Source organism: Tursiops truncatus, chromosome 1 (assembly GCF_011762595.2).
Source record: "Tursiops truncatus isolate mTurTru1 chromosome 1, mTurTru1.mat.Y, whole genome shotgun sequence".
Lineage (NCBI taxonomy): Eukaryota > Metazoa > Chordata > Mammalia > Artiodactyla > Delphinidae > Tursiops > Tursiops truncatus.
This window is the reverse complement of record NC_047034.1, coordinates 171,885,871-171,904,532: the sequence shown is the minus strand read 5'-3', so window position 1 is coordinate 171,904,532 and position 18,662 is coordinate 171,885,871. Positions and strand designations below refer to the sequence as shown.

General features: G+C 49.2%; 1 protein-coding gene across 3 annotated transcripts in view; it reads left to right on the top strand.

Annotated features, from left to right (window-relative positions):
• The first annotated feature begins 8,896 nt into the window (after positions 1 to 8,896).
• PLEKHM2 (pleckstrin homology and RUN domain containing M2) overlaps positions 8,897 to 18,662 on the top strand; it is a 38,113-nt gene continuing 28,347 nt past the window's right edge. For 2 of the 3 annotated variants that reach the window (XM_073795576.1, XM_073795571.1), the window contains exons 1-3: positions 8,897 to 9,174; positions 14,312 to 14,445; positions 15,567 to 15,673. In XM_073795576.1, the coding sequence (XP_073651677.1) occupies positions 14,385 to 14,445; positions 15,567 to 15,673 (168 nt within the window). In that variant the 5' untranslated portion in view covers positions 8,897 to 9,174; positions 14,312 to 14,384. The remainder of the gene's footprint in view (positions 9,175 to 14,311; positions 14,446 to 15,566; positions 15,674 to 18,662) is intronic. The other variant, XM_033842838.2, reaches the window with a different exon arrangement.

The window sequence follows — 18,662 nt, the reverse complement described above, 5'->3', positions numbered from 1 at the left end:
ATCAGTTTCTTTTAAATTGAGATGGTTGGTTACTTTTGTCCTTGTCTCTGTCTCCCTGCCCTTTAAATAACTTATACCCAGGCACTGTGACTTGTGGCCATGAACCTAAACGCCAGAAGAAGTGGGCATCTCCAAGCCATTAGTCACCTCCAGATAAACACTGCAGGAGGCCGTGGCCATCTGCTGATGTGAAATGTCTGCACTTGGTGACTGCACAAGCAGTGGATGCACAGCAATAGGAACAACACTGGTGACAGGGTATTGTGGTTCAGACTAGTCTCTAGAGCTCGGCTGCTCGGGTTTGAATTCCAGCTTTGCCACTTGCTAGCTGTGTGACTTTGGGTAACTTGCCTAAACTTTCTGTACCTCAGTTTCCCTGTCTATAAAATGGGGGGCTTTTGGGGTGGTCATAGGGGTTTGTGAGTAAGTTGGAAACACCCTGGGATGTTAACTAGTGTGGAGTTACTGCTTTGTGCATGAGTTTGTGCTGTGGGGCCTTTATTTGAAAGGATTTCCAGTGTACATGGCTCAGCTTGTATATACAGGGAGTAGTTTGAACAAATCCCCCCGTGTTCTGTTATCTTTCCTTGCCTTAATAAAAAGAATGCTGAGAGCAAAGCCTACTTCTAGTTGGAGGTAAGAAGTACTAATTATTTTGCCATTGTTCAGATCTCAATCTTTTGATAATCAGTTCACTTGAAATGAGATTTCTAGTACTTGATAGAGTGGTAGGAAATTGTGAGACATTAGTTATCGGTGGAAAGAATTCCAGGTCCTTGGCACAGAGAAAGGGGAATTCACTGCATCTTTATTTAAAGAAAAAAAAAAAAGGTTTAAAAAGTATCAGGGAAATAAATGCTTTGGGGGATTTATGGCAGGAATCTATGTATCTACAGCTTGGAGGAGGAAAATTTAAGAAAAGGGTAGGATATACATTTAAAAATAGAAATACAGAGAAATGGGAAAAAAGACGTCAAAAAAGAACATAGTTCTAAATTTCAGAACGTGAATTAAGCAGAACATATTGCCATGTTACATAAAAGCGCTAAACTGTCACCAGATACTGCTTCCCTGTTCAGAACTATTAGTGTTCTAATGGGATTAACCAACTAACTATACCAGTCCTTATCTATGGATTTTTGTCCTTAAAAAAAATTAGGGCTAGGGTGGCTTGGTTCCTCCTAGACAGTTACTAAAAGCCAACATTTTCCCTGTTCGACTGCAGATACCTGAAGTTGAAGTTCCCTGAGCCAGAAATACTTCCCTGCCCCAACCTGCTCCTCTGTGTCTTTCCCTGAGAAGTAAATGGCAACTTCACCCTTCCAGTTGTTCACTCAAATGTTGACTCCTTTCTTTCACAACTACGTCAACCCATCCTAAATCCTGCTGGCTCCACTTCAAAATATATTCGAAATCTGATCCTTTCTAGAACCGTGGTCAAGGCACCATCACCTCTTACCTGGGTTATCGCATTAAGTCTCCTGCCCTTGTCTACATGATGTTCTAAGCACAACAGCCAGCATGATTCTGTTAAATCCGATCACACCTCTCCTTAAAACCCCTCAATGGGCCCCCATCTCACTCAGGGTGAAAGCCAAAGCCCTTATAATGCCTCCAAGGCCCCTGGGTACCTCTCTGCCTTCACCTGCCTGCCTCCCCCTCACTCGCTCAGCCACCCTGAACTCCATATTCCTCGAGTTCACCATGCTCTTTCTCTTCAGGGCCTTTGTATTTGCTCTTTCCTTGGTCTGGAATGTTCTTTTCCCCCCGAACAGCTTCATGGGTTTTTCTTTCACTTCCTTTAGGTCTTTACTCAAATACCACCTCAGTAAGGCCTTCTCTGTCTACTTTATCTTGTCACTTCCCTTCATTTTTCTGCTTAACACCTACACTACCTACCATACTCTGCATTTCAGTTCTGTCTCATATTATCTTTCTCCCCCATTAAGATGTGAGCTCCATGAGAGCAGGGATTTATGTCTCCTTTTCACTGCTATCTCCCAGTGCTTAGAACTTTGCCTTGTGCATAGTAGGCCCTCAGATATGTATTGAAGTAATAAATCTGTAAACAGCGTCATGCTTCCACAGTTTATCATCTCAAAGGCCCATAAGTAGAGTGACTGCCTGAAACCCAGCCAGGTCACTGAGGTCAGTTTTCAGGTTTAGGGATTCTAGCCCAGGATGACTGTTGACCTTGAGTTTAACGTGGATTTTAAAAGACAGATGACAAAGAATTCCCTGGCTGTCCAGTGGTTAAGACTCGGCACTACTGCCGTGGGCCTGGGTTCAGTCGCTGGTCGGAGAATTAAGATCCCGCAAGCTGTGTGGTGCGGCCAAAAAATAATTTTTTTTAATAAAAAATTTTTAAAAGGTGGATGACATTCTGAGGTTAGTAAGTTTGCAGGCTTCCATGTGAGCTAGTACTTTTTATCAGACCCACATCTAAGACTAATCTGGACATTGGCAAACGGCACCTCTCTGCTAACGGTTATACAGACTTGGGCCGTAATTCCTCATCCATTGTCTTCCTAGAATAGAAAAGGCCCAAATCAGATGTAAAGAGAAGCAGCCTTATATTTGGCTCTAGTTCTCTTTCTGTGCTTTTACTTCTAAGGCCAGCTAAAAAATTTTTCTGCATCCCTATTGAATTAAAAATTAAATCAGGGACTTCCCTGGTGGCACAGTGGTTAAGAATCCGCCTGCCAATGCAGGGGACACAGGTTCGAGCCCTGGTCCAGAAGATCCTACATGCGGTGGAGCAACTAAGCCCGTGTGCCACAACTACTAAGCCTGTGCTCTGGAGCCTGTGAGCCACAACTAATGAGCCCACACACCACAAATACTGAAGCCCGCGCGCCTAGAGCCCGTACTCCGCAGTAAGAGAAGCCATCGCGATGAGAAGCCCACGCACCGCAAAGTAGCCCCCACTCGCCACAACTAGAGAAAGCCCGCCGCAGCAACAAAGACCGAACACAACCAATAAATAAATAAATTTATAAGAAAAAAATTAATCAAGATACTACTCAATAAACACTGAGTATCATGTGCCAGACACTGAGTTGGTGCTGTGAATGCAGCATTGCATGAACTAAGCAAAGGTGCATATTCCCATGAAGCTTATGTTCTAGCAGTCTCTTTGAAGACTGACAACAGACAAGAAAATGCAGATAGTAATACATTCTACAATGAAAATTTAGTAGGTCGGTGTGCTATAAGGGATTAGAGGCTACTTAAATATGGAGTAATGAAGGAGAAAGGTCTTCTGAGAAGCTAACATTTAAACTGAGACCTGGCTGGCTAGGCTCCTGCCAGGTAAGGATTTGGGGTGCACTGTGTTAGGCTAGGCTGAGGGAACAAAGAGGCCAAAAATTTCAATAATTTATTACAGAGTTTTTATCTTGCCTATGCTATATAGTCCAAGACAGGTGTTCCACTGGCTTAACAGTCCAGCCTGAAAGTGCATCACTTTATGTCTGTTCACATGCCATTGGCGAGAACGTGATAAGGTAGCCAGGCCTGCTGCAAAGAAGGCTGGGAAATACAGTCTAGCACTGCCTGGCTACAGTGCTGTCACTGTGGAGCGAGCAGATTTTGGTGAACGGCTAGAGGCTTCTGCCGCCCTGGGGAAGAGCTTTCCCAGCAGAGGCCCTCAGATGTGAACACACAAGCTTGTTTAAGAAACAGAAGGTTGGTGGGAGCTGGCACACGCCAGCGGACAGATCAGGAGATGAGTCAGGCGGAGAGGCTGAACCAGATCAGCTCTGGCCTCGGAGGCCAGAGAAGAGCTTGAATGTCATTCCAAATGCTCTGACAGGAAGCTGTTGGAACCTTTGAAGCAGGGAGGTTGAATGATATCCCAATTTTCACCAACCCATCTTGCTGGCTGGACAATAAGGAGGAAGGAACTGGATGTTCAACATTTTTTTTTTTTTTTGGCCGTGCCTCATGTCTTGAGGGATCTTTGTTCCCCGACCAGGGATAAAAGCCAGGCCCAGGGCAGTGAAAGCACTGAGTCCTAACCACTGGCCCACCAGGGAGTTCCCAGATGTTCAACATTTTAAAATAAAATCCCCTAGATTAAAGCTGCCTTGTTTGGGTTTCCACAGTCCTGGAGTTACAGATTGTAGGCACTTGCAGGTGCCGGAGTTAAGGTGTGGGAACCCGGACCATTGCTGTTTTGTACAGTCAGCCCCTCCTCCCTCCCCTTCTCAGATGGAGAGCAGCTTCACAAGGCTGACGGCCAAGGAAATATTTACTCCCTCCTCTGGAACTATAAATATATTTGCCTTGAGTTGGGGAGAGGGGAGGAATTAGTCTCTTAAACCATCCTCCACTTCCAATTATCTTTTTCTTTTTTTTTTTTTTTGGCTGCGTTGGGTCTTTGTTGCTGCGCGTGGGCTTTTTCTAGTTGTGGCTAGTGGGGGCTAGTCTTCATTGCGGTGCACGGGCTTCTCATTGTAGTGGCTTGTCTGTTGCAGAGCACGGGCTCTAGGCACGTGGGCTTCAGTAGTGGCAGCACTAGGGTTCAGTAGTTGTGGCTCGCGGGCTCTAGAGCACAAGCTCAGTACTTAGGGTGCACGGCCTTAGTTGCTCCGTGGCATGTGGGATCTTCCCGGACCACGGATCGAACCTGTGTCCCCTGCATTGGCAGGTGGATTCTTAACCACCGCGCCACCAGGGATGTCCTCCAGTTATCTTTTAAGAGGAAGTTGCCGGAATTTGTTCTTATTTTTTTCCTCTCTGTGGCAGTACACACCTTTGGAAAGAAGAGTAGAGGCGACCTGGTGGGCCAGGTCTGTGGTAGTTTTACGACCTCACCTGCCTTCACTACTTCTTCCTTCATCTGACGGTGTTCAGCCGTAGGAGACTTAGGTGTGGACAATATTTTTTTAAAAAAAGAAAGATCATTTTTCCTGTGTCACTGGTTTGGAAACTAAGACAGATTTGTCCGAGGCCCTAGAGTGACTCAGTCCAGGCTCTTGATGCCTCAGAGTCTCATGCACTTTCCACATGATCAGCAAAGTCTTGTGCAATAAATGAATAGGTTTCAATTTTGAACTTAATGACTCGCAATACCCAGACTGATGGGCACTCTGTTTTTTTCTCTTTCTTTTTCTTGTTTATTTATTTATTTATTTAATTTTTGTCTGTGTTGGTTCTTTGGTGCTGCACGCAGGCTTTCTCTAGTTGCGGTGAGTGGGGGCTACTCTTCGTTGCGGTGCTCGGGCTTCTCACTGCGGTGGCTTCTCTTGTTTCAGAGCACAGGCTCACGCAGGCTCAGTAGTTGTGGCTCGCGGGCTCTAGAGTGCAGGCTCAGTAGTTGCGGCGCACGGGCTCTAGAGTGCAGGCTCAGTAATTGTGGCTCGCGGGCTCTAGAGTGCAGGCTCAGTAGTTGCGGCGCACGGGCTTCATTGCTCCACGGCATGTGAGATCTTCCCGGACCAGGGCTCGAACCCGTGTCCCCTGCATTGGCAGGCGGATTCTTAACCACTGCACCACCAGGGAAGTCCCGTCCTTTTCTTATTTTTGATAGGCGGGGATGGATTCCATATTTGAGCTCTGGGCCTGGGGCAATTATCTGCACATGAAAACACACACTGGGCCCCCTCCCCTTCCCTGCAAGAAGTCTTGTGAGACTAAAATATACCTCACTTCTCCCACCCACTCACATACCTATGCAAACCTTAGGAATTTGCTAGGTAGTGAGACCATAAGTTCCTCCTGAATGTTGTAAAAAGTTGAATCTGACCATCCCCCAATGCGTGAAGATAGAAACAACATGGCAGAAATGCCACCATCTTGCATCACACCTGTTAATCACAAGTGATAATAACACCTGTTGAAGCTGTCTTGTGCGCAAGCCATTTATAGGAAGGTGGTGACCAGCAGAAGATGCTGCCCAGAAGATGGCTTGCTATTAACAGCAGGGAGGAACCGCGAAGCTAGTTTGTTCCACTTTGGGTTGAATGGATTCTCAGAAGCTGGAGTTGCATCAGATAAGTTGGGGCCTGTAGGCACCCTGTCTGGGTGGAGTGGGAAGGGAGTGCATCAAAGCTGTTAGACCAACCGGTCATTCAATCTGGCTTTCCTCCTGCTTGCCACAAACACCTTTGGACACCAGGCTATTTCTTTCCGAATTCAAAGTAACGTGTCCTTTGCCTTCAGCCTTTTCTCTACCTGTCCAGTGACTGCAGCCTCAATCCCCACCTGTCCTTCTGCCCTCTGCCTGGCTCCACAGAGGCTGTTATCTCCTATTTTCCTGAACTCAGTAATATTATTATTTTTTTAATTATTTATTTTGGCTGCGCCGGGTCTTATTTGTGGCATGTGGGCTTCTTAGTCGTGGCATGCAGGCTTCTTAGTCGCGGCATGCGGACTCTTAGTTGCGGCATGTGGACTCTTAGTTGTGGCATGCGTGTGGGATCTAGTTCCCTGACCAGGGATTGAACCCGGGCCCCCTGCATTGGGAGCATGGAGTCTTACCCACTGGACCACTAGGGAAGTCCCCTGAACTCAGTATTATTAAGAAAATACCCTGGGGACCTCCCTGGTGGCAAAGTGAATAAGACTCTGCACTCCCAGTGCAGGGGGCCCGGGTTCAATCCCTCGTTAGGGAACTAGATCCCACATGCATTCCGCAACAAAGGAGCCCGCCTGCCACAACTAAGACCTGATGCAACCAAATAAATAATTAATTAATTGATTTAAAAAAAAAAAAAAAGAAAATACCCTGGGTTTAGGGATTTTACTTCTTTCCCTAAAGAGTTAGACCAAGTCCCTGTAGGGCTACCTCTTAGAATAGTACGAAGAAATGTAAAGGGATCCTTGGCTCAGAAAAGGGTACAAATTGTTTCTGGGCTCCACAATTTGCTGTATGATTTTAGGCAAATTACCCTCACCCCTCAGTTTATCCATGGGTACAAGAATTGTTATTTGAGTTTTTTTTTAAATATTTATTTATCTATTTATTTATTTGACTGAGCCAGCTCTTTAGTTATGGCATGTGGGCTCTTAGTTGCAGCATGTGGGATCTAGTGCCCCGACCAGGGATTGAACCCAGGGCCCCTGCATTGGGAGCATGGAGTCTTAACCAATGGACCAGCAGGGAAGTCCCAAGAATTGTTATTTGAGGATACATGAGACAAATGTATGGAAAGCACTTAGTTCAGTTCATGGCACATAGTCAATACTCAACACATCATTATCATCGTCGTTGGTACTAAGAACTCTTGCCCTTGATCCTGATCCTGGGTGGTAATAGAATGCAGCAATCTGTTTCTCCTTCCTTTTCCTGACACATACTTTTGTCCCCTTATCCAGTCACATAAAAACAAAAAATATCTACTACCATCTTGGGTCTTTCCTGGGGAACTGAGGGATGGGGAGATATCTTTCTGGTGTGTATAGGGTGGAGTCCATCTAGGATAAGGTGTACAATCGGTGTTTCAGATCAGTGCTGGGGTGAGTGGGTTTTGGAGGCTGAGGGAAGTGTAGCCTGAGCAGAGGAGAGGAGAAACTGGGGAGCTATAGCTGAGAATTGGGGTATCTTGGTTTTTAATAAATTTTATTTATTTACTTATTTATTTATGGCTGCATTGGGTCTTTGTTGCTGTGCATGGGCTTTCTCTAGTTGCGAAGAGCGGGGGCACCTCTTCATTGCGGACCACAGGCTCTAGGCACGTGGGCTTCAGTAGTTGCAGTGCGTGGGCTTCTCACTGCAGTGTTTTTTCTTGTTGCTGAGCACGGGCTCTAGGCACATGGGCTTCAGTAGTTGTGGCACGTGGGCTCAGTAGTCGTGGTGCACGGGCTTAGTTGCTCTGCGGCATGTGGGATCTTCCCCGGCCAGGGCTCAAACCCGTGTCCCTTGCATTGGCAGGTGGATTCTTAACCACTACACCACCAGGGAAGCCCAGAATTGGGGTATCTTAAGAATAAAAAGGATGACGATCATTTTACAATATATACATATATTGAATCATGTCACGCACCTGAAACTAATATGTTGTATGACTATATCTCAACTTTTAAAAAGCGTAAAAAAATAAATACAATGATATATATTGACAAAAAAAAAAAAAGGAATAGAAAGGAGAGACTAATGGATGTATCCGGAATATACTTATTTGGGAACCAAATGAGTAAGTGAGCCAGGTAGGAGACTGAGAACCTTAAGTATAAGTGGCTGCAAAACATGGTGAAATTTGGGAAGAGTGCTGTGCGGGGAGAAGGGGAATTGTTACGGTGGGTTTCAGGGCTGAGGCAGTGGGGGGCCCTCAGGATATGTGGACCAGCTTTAGAAGTGGGATCGGGGTGAGAATTGGCAGGGGCATCAGGACCGAAGATGAAGGTGAGGCGAAGAGGGTGTGTTTTGGAGGTGGTGAGGGGTACCGAGGACCCGGAGTGGCCTGAAAGTTTGGGACCGGGAGGTGAGGGTGGGGAACCGAGGAGTGGAGTGACCGGGTCCTCTGGGCTGGTGAGGGCCAGGCTGGCCGGTGGGGACCAGTCGGCCGGGGTCTGTGGGCAGCTCCGGGAGGGAGTCTCTGCGCTGCCAGAAGCCAAGGGGCCTGAGAGCCGGAGTCTGAGCATTGAGGGCTCTCGGGAACCTTGGGGCTAAGGAAGGGGACGCTACCGATGGAGTCTGGGCCGTGGGGGTCTCCGGGAGGCGAGGTGTCCAGATCCCTGGGGTCCGACGGGGCCTCCGGGGGCCTCGAGCGGAGCGGAGGAGGGCCTCCAGGGTCTCTAAGAAAGGCCGGGGGACCTGGGTCTGAGAGCCGACGGCGTCTCCGGTGTCCCGGCTCTACGGGCGCGGGCGCGGGCGCGGCGCCGGCGTCCCAGCCCGACCGCCGGCCTTGGCGCCGCCCCGCCTGACATCAGTTCCTGCAGCCGCCGCCGCGCACAGCCCGTGGCCTCCTACCCCGCCGGCCGCGCTCCGGAGCCGCCGGGCCGCGGCGGAGCGAGGGGCCGGGCGAGGCGAGGGCCGGGCGGTGGGCGCCGGGCCCCGCGGCCGGCACGACGGAGCCCCCGTACGGCCGGCGGCAGCGGTTGCTGGCGGCCCCGGGGCCCCGGCGCGGGAAGCGGCGGCGGCGGGGCGGCGGCGGCGGCGGCGGCGGCGCCATGGAGCCGCGGGAGGTGAAGGACCGAATCCTGGAGAACATCTCGCTGTCGGTGAAGAAGGTGAGCGCGGCCTTCCCTCCCCGGCCCGGGCCCCGAGGTCAACCCGGCCCGCCCTGTCCGGGCCCCCGACCCCATCCAGCGCCCCCTTCTTCCCCCTGGTCGTTCGCGCGGGCCGGGGTCCCTCCTGTCACCGGGGCTCGGGACACCGCCCTCACCCTCCGCGACCCCGAGGACGAGGAGCCGCCGGGAGCCCCGGGATTTTGGAGGGGAAGCCCGGCGGCTCACGTGAGCGCCGCTGCCTCCGAGCTATTTTTAAAAAACAAAGTTGAGGTCAGCATCCTGGGAGCTTCTACAAGCCAGGCCTGGGGGCCCTGAGTCACTTAGAGGGGCCGCCACCCGCCAGGACCCCCCACTCTGGGGGTAGCAGCAGAAAAGCTCTGGGAGGGCCCCACCTGCAGAGCATCCCTGGGCGGCGTCGCTGCATCCTCGATCTCCCCTGTGTTTGCCTCTCGGGAGTGGCAGTCTGGGTGAAGGCCCGTGATAAGCAGCTTCCAGTCTTCCCAGTTCTGGGTGATACTGCCTCTGGTCTTGGGAAGTTCCTTGAAAAATCTTGCCCAAGGATGGCAGTTTTGAAGAGGCTTATTTCAGAGCTTTGATTGAGAACCTAAAGCACCTTGCATTTTGGACAGTGACCTGTGGAACATGGTGACACTACGGTGTATGGGGCTCCTTGCAGTAGAGATCATGTCCCAGTTCCAGGTAGAGAAAAACTATGACCTATTAAGGGCATGTAACTAGATGTGTGAAGGAGTCAGCTTATCTGAGGAAGGGTCCCAGATAAGGGACAAAAGGTAGAATTCATATTCACTTAAAACCAAACCAGAATTGATAATCATTTGAGGAATATTGTTGGAATGTTTTCCTAATTTGAATTCCTGGTTCACCTGATAGTCGCAGAAACTGTGAGATGGTGGTGGAGGCAGGGATGACTTGATGGGTAGGAGGAGGCTCATCAGATTGGTTTAATTACTTCAACAGACCAAAATGAAGAGAATTCATGAAATCAACCCTTAAATTTGTTTTTTTTTAATATTTATTTATTTATTTTGGCTGCGCCGGGTCCCAGTTGCGGCACGCAGGATCTTCCTTGCAGCATGTGGACTCCTTAGTTGCGGCATGCATGCGGGATCTAGTACCCAACCAGGGATCGAACCCGAGCCCCCCTGCATTGGAAGTGTGGAATTCTACCCACTGGACCACCAGGGAAGTCCCAAATCAAACCTTGTATTTAAATAACCATGTTTTGGTTCGAGCCCTGGTCTGGGAAGATCCCACATGCTGCGGAGCAACTAGACCCATGAGCCACAACTAGTGAGCCTGCGCGTCTGCAGCCTGTGCTCAGCAACAAGAGAGGCCGCGATAGTGAGAGGCCCGTGCACCGCGATGAAGAGTGGCCCCCCGCTTCCCGCAACTAGAGAAAGCCCTCGCACAGAAACGAAAACCCAACACAGCCAAAAATAAATTAATTAATTAATTAATAAATAACCGTGTTCTCCCCCCACTTAAATTCCTCAAAAGCAACATAGGCAAGCAATTTTACCTTTCATAAAGATCAGTGTAGCATACAAAGAAAAGTCGATTCAAAATGTGCTCTTACTAAAAGGTTCCTCTAAAAGTACAACTAAAAGCAGCATTGCAAACATCCAATGAAAGTTTTATTTAGTTTTCCTGAGCTTTGCTAATGCAATGCGGTATTATTTTTGCTTACTCAAGGAGTGTAGGATGAGCAAATGGTTTGTTTAAAAGAAATCCAGGGACTTCCCTGGTGGTGCAGTGGTTAAGAATCTGCCTGCCAATGCAGGGAACATGGGTTCGAGCCCTGGTCCGGGAAGATCCCACATGCCACGGGGCAACTAAGCCCGTGTGCCACAACTACTGAGGCTGAGATCTAGAGGCTATGAGCCACAACTACTGAGCCCGCATGCCACAACTACTGATGCCCACACGCCTAGAGCCTGTGCTCCTCCTCAACAAGAGAAGCCACTGCAACGAGAAGCCCGCGCACCGCAACGAAGAGTAGCCACTGCTCGCCGCAGCTAGAGAAAGCCCGTGCACAGCAACGAAGACCGAACGCAGCCAAAAAAAATAGATAAATAAATAAATTTTTAAAATAAATACATAAATAAAAAAGCAATCCATCTTTGGTAATGGAAGACAAAGGAAGACTGCTGACCTTTCTAATCTAATCTGGGCTGGTTATGGCTTCATGTAGGCCTCGTGTTTTATCTTTAGATTTCCAACTTACAAATAAATGGGGAAAGTCCTGGTAGAAAGGGGGTGGACATGTGTGTAAGCACGAATCTTCTGAGGGCAGAGAGCCACTCTGTGAACCAGCCTGCCATTTATGAAGGAGTTGGGTGTGCTTGACAAGACGCTTGTCATTGGATGCGTTTGGACAAGCGAGGGTGAATCAGAAGGTATGTCGCACGCTAGAAGCTGGAAACCCATCCGCGGGTGAATCACGACAAGAGGCGTGACTAGCATCGTGGGTAAGAACATGGGTTCTGGAGTCTGGTGGCCTGGATAGAACCCCTGCCCTGCCAATGAATAACCCTGTAACCTTGGGTAGGTTCCTTACCCTCTCCATGCCTCAGTTTTCTCGTCTGTAAAGCAGGGATGAAATCAGTGCTGTTGTGAAGATTTGATGAGAGTCTGTATGGACAGTGTTTAGCCTGGTGCTTAACCCAGTCTTAGTAAGCTGTCTTAGTCTGTTGGGGCTGCTGTAACAGACCACGATAGACTGGGTGCCTTATAAGCAACGTACATTTATCTGTCACAGTTCTGGAGGCTGGAAGCCTGAAAACAGAGTCCCAGCATGGTCGGGTTCTGGTGAGGGCTCTGTTTGGGGCTGGGTTGCAGACCACTGACTTCTCCCTGTGTCCTTACATGGGGGGGTGGGGAGAGGGAGCTCTCCTGGGTCTCTTTTATAAGAGAATTAATCCCATTCATTAGGGATCCACCCTCATGACATAATCACCTCCCAAAGGCCCCACCTCCCAACACCATCACCTTGGGGGTTAGGATTTCAACATATGAACCTGTAGGGGGACACAGACATTCTGTCTACAGCACAAGTGGTCGCTTTTTCTGTTTGTGGTAGAGCCAGTTCCTCCCTTTCACAAGGTCTGAAGGTGGCTAAACGACCTTCCCACCTAGACGTTGCTAATTGGCCTTGTTACCCACTTCCTCTGTATGTTGTGTTTCAGAGAACTATTTTATGATTCTGGCATATGAAGGGCATTTGGTTTTCGGAGTCAGAGTATCTGCTTCTAATGGGAATCGGTTCAAATCGTCTTGGGGTCGGATTTGACCTTGAGCACCAATCCCTCCTGAATTTGTTATATGGTACCTTAAGAGTTGCTTCGCCTGTTTTGCCCATCCTACCGCTAGTAAAATGGTCTAACCGATCCTTTCATAAGGACGTTGCATGAAGAAAATGAGGTGTGATTTCTGCCAAAAAAAAAAAAAGATCCATGTGTGTTAGCTATGTTTGCAAAGGGTATTTGAGAACTTTTTATTGAAATAAAATATACCTACAGAAAATAGCATATACCTACAGAAAATAAAATATACCTACACTCCTAGATGTAGAGCTGAGTGAGTTCTCACAAAGTGAGCACATCCACATATCCAGCACCTAGAGCCAGAAACGAACACAGCCATCATCCCAGAAACTACACCCCCAAGTGCAACCACTGTTCCTAAGCAGCGTTGTTGAGTTCAGCTATTTTCACACCTAGATTTGGTGATGCTGAACATGCCCTGTAACACCAGTGCAGTAGCTGATCCAGGGAACCTGTGTTCTGATATGAAGGCAGGATTCCTGGGAGTTAGAGAGAAGTGGAGAGTTTAATAGTTAGCACAGTTAAATGATAATGATAACAATAAAAGGCAAGTGCAATATGAAACATCCCAGATGCAGACAATAAAGCTTGTGGTTCCCGATTTGTTAATAGCTAAAGAGAGACGTCCAAGTTAAAGAGTGTTGGCATTTTGAATTGGCATGTGGTTCTACTAAATAGCATCTTCTCCAGGGGAGGGGAGGCAGTGGGTTTCACGAGAGTTTTGTTTTGTTTCTGAGGAGCGTGTCTGTTGCATACGCTTGCAATCTGAACAAAGGCTCTGCAGTGGAAGGCAGCCTCTGCCCTCCAACAGTTCATATATTGGTTGGAGGGAGGATTTAAAAAGTCACCAAGGCAAGGAGAAGCCTCAGAGAAGGCGAGCTTAACTGAGTCTTGACAAATTGGTAGAATTCAGAGACAGAGAAGAAGTGGGCATTTAAGATAGAAAGTAGGCATTTAACATCCCCAAGGCAGTGGGGACATCCAGGTGGCCTTCTGAGGACACAGAGGAGACAGAGCAGTCTTGGGAGTGTGGAGGGTTCTCCTCGATACGGCTGGAAAGTGCTTTCCATCGAAGCTGTCCAGCACAGTGGATACAGACGCAGGTTACAAATGCAGGGTACAAATACAAGTACACAGACCTCGATTTGGGTTTGAATTTTGGGTTTGTCACTGACCATGTTGACCCTGGCAAATCACTGTACCTCAATTAGCCTCAGCAGTCAGAACCTACTCATAGTTGTAATGAGAATGAAATTACAGGAGATGACACACTCAGAGCACTGAGTACAAGATCTCATGCATAACAAGGCCTGAATAAGGTATCAGCTACCATTAGCACTTGCAAGTGTATGTGTGAACCCTGCCATTTTCTCTTGTGCAGTTTTCAAAGTCTTACACTACACTTCTCTGTTCCTTCAAGCTCATGGTTTGTCAAGACTTTTTCTTCAAAGACCAGATGGTAAATATTTTCAGCCCATGTGGTCTTCGTTGAAACCATTCAGTCCTGCCCTTGTAGCTCAAAAGCAACCACAGACAAGCCATACACGTAGCTGGATTTGGCCCAGAGCTACTTGTATTTGTGCACAAAAGTGTCCTCCCCAGGGTAGGCTAGGGATCGCTTTCAAAGAAGCTGGTGTGATGGCCAGTCCCATAGTCAACGAAATCTCTATTGTCACTGGGTTTTTGCACTATGTCAGGCTTGTGGAATGAATATGGACACTCGTAAATACCACTGGATGTGTGTCTTTCAAAAACATTTACTGATCACCTTCCTTCTGTCCTCACTGTCCTAGGCCCTAAAAGGGTAGAACCCGGCCAAAACCCACAGTCTTCCAAGTGAGATCACACCCCTGGTTTCAGGACTTAATGAAGCTCGGGTTCTTGATGTCTCATCGCAGAAAGAATTCAGTGAGAGCCAAAGTGATAGGTAAGACGTAGATTTATTTAGAGAGAAACACTCCACAGACAGAGCGTGGGCCATCTCAGAAGGCACGAGGGTGCAGGGTTGTCAGGTTTTATAGGGGTGGGTAATTTCATAGGCTAATGAGTGGGGGGAGTATTCCAGCTATTTTAGGAAGGGGCGGGGATTTCCAGGAATTGGGCCACCGCCCACTTTTTGATCCTTACTGATCTTGGAACTGTCATGGTGCCTGTGGGTGTGTCATTTAGCTTGCTGATATAAGCATATACTGAGGCTCCGGGTTTGGGGGGCCATCTTGGACCCATTTGGTTCTAATCAGTTTATGTCATGTCCTCGGGCTATGTTATTCTTTCAAAGGTTGTGCCCTGCCCCTTCCCTCCTGTTTCAGGAGGAGAAAGTGATAAGTTAGCAGACAAACCAATACAAAGACCTTCATATTGTGATGTGTCCTAAAGGCCTCGGTCAGGAAAAGGTGGTGAACTGGCAGAGGGTCTGCTGCAGAGGGGGGTGGTCAGAGGAGACTTGCCAAAGAGGTGACATTGCTTCCAGCAAGGGACACTGACTACGATGAGAGAGTGAGACATTAGCCTAGGAAGATGAGGAGTTGTTTTAAAAAATATACAAATAGCTCAGAAGTGTATAAAATGAAAAGTAAGCGACCCCAGTTCTCTGTCTCCTCAGCCCCAATTTGGATCCCCTTAAACAGGGTGAATAGACATGTACTGATAAAGTAACCCTCCTTGAGAGAATGTTCCTAGGTCGGGACCACCTTCTCTCACAGAGGACAACCCAGGTCCCCAGCGCCCTCAGTCTGGGCGGGTTGCCCCACCGGGCTGGGCTCTGAGTGGCCTTCTATTTCCGGCCAGGCATACCTTGCGTTGAGCGGGGGTCTCCCGAGCGGGGTCTGCTGACGCTGGTCTAAGAGCTGCAGCTGTTCAGCCTTGCCTGGCAGTGCAGCTGAAACGGCTGGGTCCGGTGGTGGGCTCTTTGCGCCCATTTTTCCACTCCACCAGAGAGGTTAGATCTGCCAGTACATTAAAAATGAGCTAGGGCAGCTCTTTCCCAGAGAGGGCGTGGTAGTTAGATCTATGTGGGAATTACACTGACCATTTGATTTCAATCAATAGTTTTGTTCTCTTGGCTTCATGGAAAAACTCTTAAGAGTTTTAAAATCTTAAGCATTCTGAAAACCCCTGATGACCTGAGTCACCTGGGCAAAGAGCTCGATAAAATAGTAAGTATCCACACACACATTTTATAAACAGAAGTGCTAAGGGCTCCCCCTCCCCTGCCCGAGTCCTGAGGTTGGCAGTAGCTCTCTCCTCCTCTCCGCTCTCACATCACGGAGGCTGCCTAGAGAGGGATGAGTGGTTCCAAGCAGGAACCACTTAGGTGTGCCCCTGACCCCCCGAGTGACCCCACCCAGGCCCAGCATGAGACGCTAGTGGAGAAGCGGTCACTGGTTTTTCTGAGCCCTGCCTGAGCTTTACTCTGGTTCTCCTTTTGCAAGATGCTTCTCTGATGTTAGGGCTCTGTTTGCAGGCTGGTGACATTGTGGTCCTTTCCACCCCATCACAGGACACCCCGGGCCCTCTCTTTCTCCTCCGTGCCTTGGCTCTAGCATCAGGCTCATCCACCTCGAAAGGCCCCGTTTGATGACTGGAGGCCAGGCAGAAACAGGTCTGCATCAGGCAGCGGCAGCTCCGTTCAGTCGGGGTGGGCCCCAGCCGTCTGTGTAATCACAGTGGACACACGGAGTTTCGGAGGGAGCAGTGGCGATTCCTGTGGGTCCCCCTCAAAGCTCATCCGGCTGGAGCCCGTTGGGAAAAGAAATTTCCCGGCAAGATTGAAAGGCTGCCAATGGCTGACAGAAACGTCAGGCCTAAAAGCTAATGCTGAATGAGGGTGGAGTGGTCAAGACGTTTCCACGTGGAGAGAAAGGAGCAGGTATTCTGGGTGCGAGCATTGTGGAAGGAGAAAGCTGGCGTTTGTAGGTGCTGGGGGCGCTCTGGGTGGGTCATTCTCCCCCCTTGAGTCTTCAGGGCTCATCTCTGGCATCAGGATTTGCCACCATGGCAAGGAGAGTGTGGTGCCACTGAGGCTGGCAGTGCCCTTATGTCCAAGGAAAGCAACGGGCCTTTTCCCCCTTCGATAAAAAGCTCTCCCGGGGGCTTCCCTGGTGGCGCAGTGGTTGAGAATCTGCCTGCCAATGCAGGGGACATGGGTTTGAGCCCTGGTCTGGGGGGATCCCACATGCCGCGGAGCAACTAGGCCCGTGAGCCACAACTACTGAGCCTGTGCGTCTGGAGCTTGTGCTCCGCAACAGGAGAGGCCGCGATAGTGAGAGGCCTGCGCACCGCGATGAAGAGTGGCCCCCGCTTGCCGCAACTGGAGAAAGCCCTCACACAGAAACGAAGACCCAACACAGCCAAAAATAAATATAAATAAATAAATTTTTAAAAAAAATGAAAGTTCTCCCGGGTGACCTCAGTGCTGATGGAGCAGGGACCCCCCCCCCGCCCCCCGCCCCAGTACAAGGCGAAGTAAGCGACCCTGGGCCCAGAGCTCTCCTCCCTGGGGCGGGTTTGGGTGACCGTTCCTTTCCAGCCCTGTCCTCCTCCTCATTGCTGCTTGCTTGATGTCTCGATGTCCTAGAACTTCCATTTGAGGCAGGGGAAGAAGGACAGTTTCTGGGAGAGTCCATTTGGCTGGAGCTGAGAGTTTAGGTCATTGATCTGTTGGTTGTTATGACTACCTAGGGTTCCAAGAGCATCTCCTCTGTCTTTCTAGCAAAGCAACTGGTTCTGCCACAGAGACATTCTCCCATCTTATGTATTTGTAATTCATCTTTATTCCTTTTGCTTCTAAGTAGTCACAAACATTATAGAAATGTATAAGGAAGGAAGTGGTCCTTTCCTATAATCGCCCCTCCTCCCTGGCTATCTGTACTTAAGAGTTAGAGCTAAAAGAGTCTAAGAAACCCAGTAACATGTAAGAGCAAGGGAAGGGCTAATGTAGACTTGAAATCCACACTTAACTTTTGAAAGTAGTCAACTTCTGTTCACCCTAAGTTCTGTATTTTTGGTGTTACAGACTACTGAGGCGTGAAATGCCCAGACACGCTAACAGGAAGGGGAGTGATCGTAGCAGAATCCGTACACTTAATGCATTCACCACCTGCTGTTCACACACACTTCCTCAGTCAGGCTCACAGCAGACTTGCAGGATGGCTCACGATCCCTGTTTAATACACGAGGGAAGTGAGGTTTAGAAAAGTAACGCGCCCAACATTCTAACCCTCATAAGGGGCAGGTCTGGACCTGAACCATGTTTCTCGCTCTCGCTCTTTCCATTTCTCTGAGCCTTTTCCGTCTCCATCATGTCTGTCTTGAAATTATAACAGATAATCCATCCCCACAGGTCAGTCTTGTGGGCCAGTCCTCTATAAAACCACCCGTTCACTTAACAAATGGGTGCCTGTGTTGTGCTGGGCACCCGTCCAGTCACTAGGAATCAGCAGTGAACAGAGCCCACCAAGCCCCTGCCCCCTCGGGGCTGACACTCTAGAAGACAGACCAGCGTTAAACAAATCACAGCGGATGGGGTGTGTGCCCTGCCCCAGGCCCTCCCACGTGTCCTTCAGGAACCTATCCATGGTGCTCTCGGCACACTTCCTGACCCTGTATTTACACCTTCAGCCTCCAAAGTCTCTGACTGTCTCACCTCTCAACCTAAGTCGTGATTTAGACAGTGACTGGATGGCCATTTTCCTCAGCAACGGTATGGTTGTCTGGGTGGGGGACATTGCAGGTTCGGCGGAGGAAGAGGGAAGTGAAAGATGAACACAGCCAGTGAAGGCTCCCAGGCTTTGGAAGACTGAGTAAAATGAGGCTTTGAAAAACTCCCTCCCTCCTCCCGCCGGTGCTACACACAACACTGAATGTGAGCGCTCAGAAAACAGAGAGCGGGGGCCCTGCCAGCTTCGGCTTCCATCGCAGCGTACAAGGATGGAGTAGAATCCTGCCTGCGGCGTGTTCTTTCAGGCCATTGGTTGGCTTCTAGGTCTCTGGTGTTTGCCCAGGGACCTCTCGGGAGGGCCTCTTACCTTTTCCTCTCCACTCTGAAAGGAGCCCTTGGTCCCTCCATCAGAGGTCAACGCTGTGCTGAGTTCAGAGGCAGAACAATCGTAGTACCTCGGGGCTGGGACACTCCCCTGCCAGGAA